Raw genomic sequence first — 11,356 nt, forward strand, 5'->3', positions numbered from 1 at the left:
ATTCACATCAATTACTCTATCCAAATATTTTACCTTAAATTTTGGATTGTGTAGCTTAAAAACCTTTGCATCAGCTATCTTATTCATTCCCTAAATTTAGATTTGATAAATAAATGATTCTTTAAATTTAGGGAATGAAATCACTATCCTCAAAATAAAATAATATTTCATTTTAATTTCTCCCCTTCCACTCCATCTATCTCCTTCCACTCATTCCATAAATATAATAATAACAAATAGAAGAAAGAGAAGAAAAATAATAAAAAAATTAAGGATGATAGAAATTTTAGGTAGTTGATATAGTGTCTAGTGAAAAGTGATTGTTTAAATTTAATAAAGTAAGGCATTTACCCTAAATTTTAGATATAGTAATCGGGAAATTGATGTCGATGCTCTTAGGGATTTGAGAATGAGAAAATAGATTTATTCTCAAACCATGTATTTGATTGATGAGAATGGAATTAAAATTTTAAAATAAACTTAAAAACTTGGGTATTAATGAAACTCACTCCTCCCTTGAGTTTTGATAAAAATATAAATGAGAATTAAGTTTTGGACGAAACACTCTTAATATATTTATTCAATTTTTCTTTCATATTCTCATACTTTCTCTCTCCTCATTCCATCATCACACTTTTTCTCTCATTCTGCCCCCACGGGCTGGATCAGCTGGTTAGGTGCCTGCAGCTTGCCACTGAAGTCGTGGGGTCGAAGGTCGCCAGTTGCACTCGGGGATAAAACCCTGGTCTGCTGCGCCAAAAATTCCTTTGACCCCCAGTCACCTATCCTGCCCAGCATCAACCGTGATTTACTCCCTCTGGAATCTTGTGGGGCCGGGGTCAGGGGCCGCTAGGGTGGCGGTTCCACCTATTGCCACTTTTTCTCTCATTATGAAGTCGTGGGGGGTCGAAGGTCGCCAGTTGCACTCGGGGATAAAACCCCTAGTCTGCTGCGCTAAAAATTTCTTCGACCCCCAGTCACCTATCCTGCCCAGCATTAACCGTGATTTACTCCCTCTGGAATCTTGTGGGGTCGGGGCCAGGGGGCCGCTAGGGTGGCGGTACCACCTTTTGCCACTTTCTCTCATTCTATTTTCTCTCTCCGCAATCTCTCTCATCATACACTTCTCCTCATTTTCTCTGATCACATTTTATCTCTTCGTGTCCCAAGGGCTATGGTGCCGTGGTAGACATTTAAGTTGTCACTCAGGCACCCACGGTTCGAACCCCAGTTATAGCGTATTTGTGGAAATTTTTTCTTCAAATGAGGGGCGCAATCAAAGGATGTTGGGCTTCTGGGCTGGCTGCAACGTGTACTTCCCGATTTACCCTGATGGTCGATAGAAAACTTCCATAGGACATGGCCGGTCACCCGCAAGGATAGTCAATTAGGCTAACTCGGATAATTAATATTTTTTCTCTCTCATTACATTTTCTCTCTCATCATGCTCTCTCATCGTGCTTCCTCTCCCATCACACTCTCTCTTTTTTTTTCTCGTCACACTTTCTCTCTCATAATGCTTTATCTCTTTTTAATATTTTCCATCACTATTTCTCTCCCTATTTTGTCTCAATCCACTTTCTCTCTCTTCATTCTCTCCCAACATACTTTCACTTTTATCACGCTCTCTCTCTCCTCATTCTCTCTCACCATGCTCTCTTTCGGTATGTCCTCTTGGGCTGATGCGGTGGTTGAGGTATGGGGTGTTGCCACATGAGGTATTGGGTCGAAACTTGACGCATTCGAGCATGTCCTCTCCTATGGCTTGGGCAGTGGCGGATCCAGACAAATATTTAGAGGGATGGTCAAAGGCAGCGTCACTGGTGTGAGGCATCGACGAAGTGAAGAGGCGACAAAGATGAGTGCAATGATTTGAGGAGACCAAAGAGGGGGAAACAATGAGGTGCGATTAGGGTTTTTAGTTTGAAGAATAAAGGGTTGACTTAGAAATAAAAGGATTGGGAACGAGAAAGAAACAAAACGAAATCTGCTTGGAAATGATTCGACAATGAGAAAGGAAAGGAAAAGGTGTTTTTTTGACACTTTTGTAAAAAAGTCCAATAAATTTAAGAAATTATAATTATGTCTTTTATTTTTTAATCATGATTATATATTTATTTTTTATTTTTTTTAATTAGAAGCAAGGTGGTGCGGAACGCCCCCTGCCTCCGCCAGTGGGCTTGGACACTTGCACTAATGGTTAGTAGTCATCCGTGATTTACCTCTTCTGTATTGGCCTAAGGACGGTTTGGTGGGGACGAGCGAATTGCATTTTTGCCACATGCTCTCTCCTATCGTACTTTCTTCCCTCATTTTTTTTTTCTCATCACACTTTCCCTCATTTCATTATTTCTCATCATATTTTCTCTGTCATCATTTTCTCTCACATATATTTTTTTCTCTTATTTTCCTCTAAGGGTAAAAAAAAAAAAATTGATTTATTCCGATAGAAAATATTCAACTAATCAAATATTATTTTTAAGAGTGATATCCATGCTAATACTCATTCTAATTCCACAATAATATGATTTATACTCCCATTTTGATTTTTAAGAAATAATCAAATGTTACCTTAACCTTCATTCTCTTCTCTTTACTCTCATAATATGTTAATGAAGTTTTCCTCACCGTATCCAAATAGAAGGTTGGAGTTTAGGCAATGGTTTTAATAATGATTATTATTGTATGATTTTTATGTATAAATTGAAAGGGAAAATACCTTTGACTTTCTCTACTTTCTATCAAGTAATATTTTATTCCCTTATATTTTAAAAATAACATTTAATTCCTTCTAACTAAATGAAAAAAAATTGTAAAAAATATATCCTTATCTTTTGATATATTTAAAAGAAAGAATTATATTAAATTTATTGATAATTTGCATTTACATTTGTTTTCTTTTATATCTGAACTAATTTTAGATAATTTAATATTTAATTGATATTTTTAATATGTATATGACTGCTAATTTATTAATTAAAATTAATAAATATTATTTTATATTAAAAATCAATAAATATTAATATTTAATTATACAAATAAAATAAAATAAAATATTTTAAAATATAATGTATAATATTTTTTTATTTTCTTCTAAATTTAAAATTTTAAATCTATCTATGTCCACAATTATATAAGATTATGCGAAAATATACGAAGGTCTAATTTGTTTTTATGAGAAGGCAAATTTGTTTTATCTTATTCGAGCTTTTTTATTTTCTCGTGCATATATGTAAGTCTCACATCTTAGTTCATCATTGACTTAACCGTCAAAGAAAGTAACACCGATAATGTCAACCCATCAGCTAACAAACTTTACTTTGTAAGACATCGAGAGCGGATGCAATAATAAATTGATATCAACCATAAATCTAAGTGAGCGACGAAGGATGTTATCACTTAATGCTTCTATATATTTTTTTTCTTTTTATGTATATTTTTCTCTATATATATACCTTATACTATTGATCCAACTAACTAATAATTAAAAAGTTGAACTAAAGGTATATGTAATTATTTTTCACGTTAATTCATTATATTTTTTTCTCTTACGGTTATAAAAAAAATATCAAAAACATAAGCACATTAAGTATTTTTACAATTTTTTTCACCTTTAATTTTGATAAAGTGATTAAAAGAATTATTTTTTAAATATAAGACAAAATCCTACTTATTATAATTTTAACGAATAAAATATCTCCCATTATTTATCGGTGATATGGACCGTAATAAAATACTAGAAGATTAAAATTAAATTTATAAAATATAAGCCAAATAAAATCAAAGCAATCTCAATCTTCTAAATTCATATTCCACTTGTTTTCAAGATGATGCCGTGGCGTGGTTTGCTAAACTTCTCGTCCAAATAATTCGTAACAGGTCGCTCCCACTCAAATCATATACATGAAGTAGTCCAATGCATTACGTGGCAAGTAATGATAAGTGGAACTATAAGTTTTGTATCCACATAACCCGTAGAGATACTTTTGGGTACAATGGAAGCAATAGATTAACCGATAAATAATAAAACATAGGAGATAAATAAAAACATAGGAATAAAAAAGGAAATTAAAAGAAAAAAAATAAAAAGAGAGATGAAGAAAAAAAAATATAAAAATAACGAGAGAAGAAGGGGAGAAAGAATAATAGAGAGTAAAAGAAATGAAGAGAGAAAACCCGATGCCAATCCCTCTCCTCCTCCTGCTTCTCTTTTACTTTGCCGCTGCCGCCGGTGGCTGCGGCGGATCGACCGTCGTATCCGTCATCGACCACGGCGCCATGGGAAACGGGCGTTGCTATGACACAGTGGCCATCCAGGCCGCAATCGACGCGTGCGCCGCGGCGGGTGGAGGGCGCGTTAGGTTTCCGGCCGGCGGGGATTACCTGACTGCGACGGTGCGGCTTCGGACCGGGGTAGTGCTCGACATCGAGCCCGGGGCTCGGATCCTCGGCGGCACGCGGCAGCGGGACTATCCGGCCGACCCGGCTCGGTGGTACGTGGTGCTGGCGGAAGGGGCGCGGCGGGTGGGCGTCACTGGCGGCGGGGAGATCAACGGGCAGGGCGAGGCGTTCGTGGTGCGGAGGGACCCGCGGAAGAACGTGATGGTGAGCTGGAACGTCACCGGGCTGTGCCGCGGCGACGAGTGCCGGCCGCGCCTCGTCGGGTTCATCGACTCCGCCGACGTGGAGGTCTCCGATGTAACCCTAAATCAACCGGCCTACTGGTGGTGCGTTTTCTCCTGCTCCCGATTTCGGCGGATTCGCTACTCTGCTGATTGCTTTTTTAGCCCTATTTCAATCGAGCGAAAACCAGTCGTCACTAACCTTCGCGTCGATCGTTGCAGTCTCCATCTGGTGAGGTGCGAGAACACGTTGATCCGCAACGTCTCCATCTACGGCGACTTCGACTCGCCCAACAACGACGGAATCGACATCGAGGATTCCAACCGCACGGTCATCAGGAACTGCCACATCGACACAGGGGACGACGCGATATGCCCCAAATCCTCCACCGGCCCCGTCCTCGACCTGCTAGTCACCGACTGCTGGATCCGGACGAAGTCTTCCGCCATCAAGCTCGGCAGCGCCAGCTGGTTCGACTTCAGCAGGTTCTTCTTCCACAACATCACCATCGTCGACTCCCACAGAGGCCTCGGCATGCAAATCCGCGACGGAGGTACCCAATTCCCGATCTCAGGCGATCCCTAGTGGCTAGTGGCCACGAGCAGAATGAAAACTGATCGATGTTTAATGGAAGCAGGAAATGTGACGGACGTGGTGTTCTCCAACATCAGAATCAGCACGAGATACTACCACCCTTCGTGGTGGGGGAGAGCAGAGCCCATCTACATCACGACCTGCCCCAGGGACTCCGCCTCCAGGACCGGCTCCATCTCCAACGTCCTCTTCATCAACATCTCAGCCGTGTCGGAGAACGGAGTCTTCCTGTCAGGCTCGCCTGGCGGCCTCCTCAGCAATCTCAGGTTCAAGGACGTTAACTTGACCTATCGGAGATGGACCAAGGATCCCGGAGACATCTACGATTACCGTCCGGGTTGCAAGGAGATGGTGAAGCGCAGCACGGCAGGGATAATGATGGAGTACGTCGCCGGCGTGGAGATGGAGGATGTGAAGATGAGATGGTGGAGGAGTAACTTCCCCGGATGGAACAATCCCCTCAAGATCAGACCTTCCACTGTCAATGAACTCTCATTCAAGGATTGGAGCTCTATCGAGATCACAGAACTCGAATCCTCACGTTCTTAAGGTATACCCCCACATTTCACGTTGTAATATATTCTCAAACCAAAACTGATTTAATTTAGATATCACCTTCTTCTATTTCTTGGTAGTGTGTGTAATTCAGGAAATGAAGTTTGTGAACATAAATTCAGTCTGGTTCGAGACAATCTATATTTGGAGACGAATCGAATTGGTATGAACGAGATTAGAGAAGAAGAAAAACAGAAAGTTCGTGAAAAAATTATGAAAAGAATAAGTAACATTTTATAAAAAAAAATTATTTTAAAAATTATTTAAATTTTATTAATTAATCTTCTATTTTGACTAAAATAATATTAAAAATTACTTTTGATTTTTAAAAAAATCCTAAAATTTGTTGTCGAATTAAACAAACTAATCAAAAACATATTTTTTACTTTAACAGAAATAAATTATTTTAGTATGCAAACCTGTTTTTCAAAAAATAATATTTGAAAATATATTTTTATATCTAAAAATTCTATTAATTTTTTAAAATTTGTATAAGAGAAAGTAGAATGGAGAAAAATTATAAAATAAAATTTTGATTTGTGTGAATTTGTAGTATTAAAAATAACTTTTTAGGAATTAATTCATAAGAAATTTATTATAGATCAAACAAATTTAAAAATATTTTATCTAACAAAAAGTTTACTATTCTATCAGTATAAAAAATTTAAATAAGAAATTAAAACAGAAAAATTACTTGAAAAATATTTTTCTTATTAAAATAATTTCTATCCTAATAATTCAAAAGATTTGGGACTTTAATCTAAAAAGTATTTTTGAACTCAATATAGGTTTCTACGTACAAAATTTATCAAAAACTTTAGTGGTACTTTTTTCTTAGGAATTTTTCTAATTTATTCATGGTGATTTTTAATGTATTTCTATTATAATTTCTAAACTTTGATTTTTAAAAATTATTTAAACACGCGTCGTCATTTTCCATTTTGTCTAATTTTTCTTCCAGATTTTCATTTTCTATTTTAAATTATCATACATAAGTAAGGGGCGTAAATTTACTATAAGTTTAATTTTCACCTAACATTATCTTTTTTTAGTTTTAACAAATTCTTATATAACATATAGATAAATTCAAAAGATTGTTTAGGGTAATGTGTAAATATCCTGTGGTAGTTTTAATATCGTCAACCAAGTCATGTTAGGTTCTGCCGTCTTTTTGATATCTTGTGTCTAAGTGTGCAGGAACATAGGAGCACAGGCGGTCGAGCGAAAGAGGTAGCTAGCGAGAAGGACGACATGAAAGAGAGTCGACGGGCTCGGTGCGTTCGAGGGATGAGACATGTGGAAGAGTATGATAGGGGATGAGAAGGAAGCACGCAACGTTTCCGAGGGACAAGAAGTCGGAGCGGAAGGTTGCTCGAGAAAGTCAGAAAATGAGTTAGGGTGAACCCTATTATGAATGACTGAAATCATCCAAGCGAGTGGAGTACGCTGACGAACGAGAAGGAAGCGCGCGACGGTTCCGAGTGACGAGAAGTCGGAGTTGAAAGTTGCTCGAGAAGGCAAAAAAAATGAGTTCGGGTGAGCCCTATTCCAGATGACTGAAATCACCCAAGCAAGCGGAGCTATAGCGGAAGACCCAGACAGAAAGTCAACTCCAAGTTGACTCTGATCCGGGCGCCCAAAGTTATTCCGGGCGTCGGGACTTCAGGCGCCCAAACCTAGTCCGGGTGTTGAGAACACTCGGGGCAGCCAAGGCACCCCGGGTGCGCTCCCTGGTTGAGGGTTGGTTCAGCTCAGTTCGAGTGCCCAGACCTTGTCCAGGTGCTCGGACCAGAAACTTTATCGAGTTGTCAGCTGCTGCGATCTGTTACGACGTGGATAAAGTTTTATCCACACCTAGGAGCCCAGAACCCTTCCAGGCGCTCGGATCAAGACTATAAATACAATCATGATCCCAGTAGCTAGATAGAACACTTGTAAATTATTTTTCTTCTGTTTAGTTTTGTAATTGAGTGCTTTAACTGTTGTAAGATGCTTCTCCGCCTAAAGGAGATTTATAGTGAGCTTTCAACATTTTTGAGTAGCAATCCCTTGATTGCAAACCTGTGCCTTTTTCTTGTTGTTAATTTGTTTGCTATTTCTTTTTTATATAAGTGTTTATATTGATAAAGCTATAAGTCGAGAAAGGTGTTTGATTTTTTATTTCAAGTTATTCACCCCCCTCTAGCTGGCCGCAAGAGACCAACATAATGCACGTACCCCACTTACATTATGATGTGATGCTCCCTGTTCGTCGCAGCTTTCCTCTGAAGATCCTCCCCTTTCATCGATGTTCATTTATGAGCTACTTTCATCTTCTCCTTGGTGGTCTGCCAATAGAGCTAGACTAGCGTATTCTTCAACTTCTAATTCTAATGACGATGATTTATCCCACGTCGCTTTCAGAGTTTTGAGCTTCGATCTTATTGGTCTTTTGCCCTTGTTTTTCAGTTTAGGACAATTGTCCTTGATGTGCCCTTCTTCTTGGAAGTTATAACATCAGACCTTCCTTTTGCTCCGAGATTGTTTCTTAGTCTGCGCCTTATTAATTTTATTAGATTTAATAAACTTACTAAATTTTCTTACCATTAGGGTTGCTTCATTTCCATTGATGGAAGTTTCAGAATCTGGTTCGTCCATTTTTTACTTTAAGGCAACATTTTGATTCTTCTCCTTCCTTAGTTCTGCATATCTAGATTTATGAATTTTAAAAGTAGAAAATAATTCTTCTACATTGCTTACCTTTAAGCCCTTAGGGATATAATATACATCTAGTAACATTGATCATTCTGGTGTTCTTGGAAAAGCGTTAAGCGCATATCTTAGTGAATCTTGGTTGATTATCTTTTTTCCAAGATTCATGAGTTCAATGGTTAGCTCCTTTAGCTTGGCATGTAGTTAAGGGACCGTTTCACCTTTCTTCAACCGAAGATTTGTTAGTTGGTTCTCAAGTAAATCTCTTCTTGCAAACTTGGCTTTGGAGGATCCTTCGTAAAACTCTAGGAATTTTTTCTAGAGATCTTTTTTAGATTTATAGACTTCGATCCTATTGACCTCTTGTGGTTGCAGTACACTTAGTAGATGAAATTTTACTTTTCCATTGGCTACAAATTCAGCGTGTTCCTTCTTCATCCAGTTGTCATCTTTCTTAAGATCATCGTTGTTGTCGGTAGGTACTACAAAATTATTTTTCAAAATTAAAAAAATATCAAAATATGTTTTGAAATATACCTTCATTTTCTTCTTCCAGTGGACAAAGTCTCCCTCGAACTTAGATGGGTGGATACTTGATCCGGCCATCGTCTTCTGTGCTTCGGTAGGCGGTCAATCCTTATGAAGCGATTGAGCTCTGATACCACTTGTTGGTCCTGATTCAACCAACTAGGGGTGGGGGGGGGTGTGTAAATTGCTTGTCAAATGAAATTAATCCCTTCTCATTCTTTCAACTTGGATTAGTAACACAATAAATTAAGTGAACAACTAATAAAATAAAAAAGGTGAAAGAATTACTTAGTTACAACCTAGGTGGTTGTTAATCTAAGATTTTGAAAGTGTTCTACTAGAATTCTTCTTCATTACAGGTGGAGAAGCCTCTTACAGAAGAAGTTGACAGCTCAAAAGAATGACTAGGAAAGAGTACAAGACTTACTGTTCAAGTTGTTGATTAATTCTCAGTTTTAACTCATGGAAAATCCTATCCGTGGGTGGAAGACGCCTTCAAGAGGATTCTGTTGGTACAATTTACACTAACGGTCTAACTCAGACTTTGATAAATGACAAGTAAGTTAAGTTAGGTTTTGTTGTGATCTAACCATTTGATCAAGTGTGCAGGAAATTCAGCTAGGTCAATGGGGCGACCTGATAGCTGGTACGAAGTCCAGATAGGTCGGCGGGCTGACTGGATATCTGACAAGAAATTTAGCTAGGTCGACGGGCCGATCGGATAGCTGATACGGAGTCCACCTAGGTCAACGGGCTGACTGGATAGCTGGCATGAAGTCCGGACAGATCGACGGGCTAACCGGATGTCTGACAAACTGATAAGTTAAGGTAAGTCACTGGAGAAGAGTGACCAAGTGAGGACGTGTCCCAATTGAAGGGACAGTAGGCGTCAGTCCAGTTTAGGTCCATTTGAGATATCTAAGTTGAGACTTTGACTAGTTCCTGGTCTTGAGAGGACATGAACCAATTACTACCCTTTATTATTAATTATTTGTCCTAACACTTGTTTTACAGGTTATTTGGACTAACATTGTTTTGCAGGATAAAAGGAGAAAAATTACCTTCGGATGAACAGTGCCAAAGGCGCCCTCAAGCAATGAGAAGGCGTCTTCCGCAAGATAAATTTTGGACAAAGTCGTGGATAAGTGCCGAGCTGTTAGGGATCAATTTTGCCTCATTAGAGACGCATTCCATAGCTATGGAAGAAACCTTCCATGTCATTTATAAGGCTGTCTTGAGAAGGTATTAGTACAACAACTTATATTCGAGCTACTTCGTGTCCCTTTGAGATTCTGACTACTCCGGGCTCTTGCTATGACTCTGTTGCGAAGCTGCTGCGCCCAACAATTGCTCCGAGAACTTCTGATCGTGGCCGACAGACCGACACCGACACACGAGTGCTCCTACTTCCAATTCTAAAGTGTTGATAACATTTCATTTGTATACTTGATTACTGAAAAAGGACAAGTACATTGTGTTGCACTTGTTCAAACTTTCCTTGTACTCGATTTCCTCTTCTGAAGGTACCGGAAGGGGCCTTTACTAGATTACCCGTCGATAGGTTTGTGAGACTTGAGTTTTGGAGTAGGAGTTGCCGTAGGCTCTGAACAAAGTAAACCGCTTGTGTCTTTCTCGTGCCTTTTAAATTCTGATTTCATACATATTTTTCGTTGTGCATACTTGTGATTTTAAAACCGACAAAATGATTTTTTTTAAAAAAGCACTTGATTCACCCCCCTCTCACGTGCGTATCGATTCAACAAGTGGTATCAGAGTAGGTACTGTTCTGAATTGGTGCAGCCACCAATCAAGTCGGGGGAAACAGTTTCACTTTTTCTTATTTTCAGTAAACTTACCTATTCAATTTTTCTCTACTCGTTCAGTTTTAACTTAAAATTGGTACAACACCTCTCGAATTCTTCTATTTATATATATATATATATCTTAAACTCCGCTAATCCAAGACCAAGTTTTGGCACCTCTTTTTAGTTTTCTATCTACAACTGCGAAATAGCCCAAAATGAAAGATACAGCACTGTCCGTCCCCCCCCCCTCTTCAACGACGATGACTTCCCATATTGGAAAAAACAAATGGAGGTATACTTGAAAACCGACCTTGACCAGTGGTTCAGCATCATTAGAGGCTATAAAGCTCCCGTCGACAACATCGGAATCTCAATGGACTCGGAACATTGGAATTCGGAAATGAAGAAAAAGACTTAGATCGACTTGAAGGCTCTCAACACAATTCAGTAATGGCTAACGAAGGAAGAATTGAACCGCGTCGGCTCAGACAAAAATACGAAAGAGCCATGGGATAAACTCATTGAATTGCATGAGAGAACCAACAATGCAAAGGTAACAA

The 11,356-nt window shown here is 38.8% G+C and overlaps 1 protein-coding gene across 1 annotated transcript; it reads left to right on the forward strand.

Annotated features, from left to right (window-relative positions):
* The first annotated feature begins 4,131 nt into the window (after positions 1-4,131).
* LOC121974501 (exopolygalacturonase-like) lies at positions 4,132-5,841 on the forward strand. The gene is made up of 3 exons (XM_042525596.1): positions 4,132-4,727; positions 4,845-5,176; positions 5,261-5,841. Exons 1-3 carry the CDS (start codon positions 4,162-4,164, stop codon positions 5,764-5,766), a joined length of 1,404 nt encoding a protein of 467 aa, XP_042381530.1. The 5' UTR covers positions 4,132-4,161; the 3' UTR covers positions 5,767-5,841.
* Positions 5,842-11,356: the final 5,515 nt, after the last annotated feature.

The sequence above is a fragment of the Zingiber officinale genome, chromosome 4B (assembly GCF_018446385.1).
Source record: "Zingiber officinale cultivar Zhangliang chromosome 4B, Zo_v1.1, whole genome shotgun sequence".
Taxonomy (NCBI): domain Eukaryota; kingdom Viridiplantae; phylum Streptophyta; class Magnoliopsida; order Zingiberales; family Zingiberaceae; genus Zingiber; species Zingiber officinale.

Excerpts from the sequence above, each read along its gene's own strand:
- LOC121974501 (XM_042525596.1), top strand. The coding sequence starts at position 4,162 with ATGAAGAGAGAAAACCCGATGCCAATCCCTCTCCTCCTCCTGCTTCTC. Across the intron at positions 4,728-4,844 it reads AATCAACCGGCCTACTGGTG|TCTCCATCTGGTGAGGTGCG; the intron begins GTGCGTTTTCTC and ends CGATCGTTGCAG. Across the intron at positions 5,177-5,260 it reads CATGCAAATCCGCGACGGAG|GAAATGTGACGGACGTGGTG; the intron begins GTACCCAATTCC and ends TAATGGAAGCAG.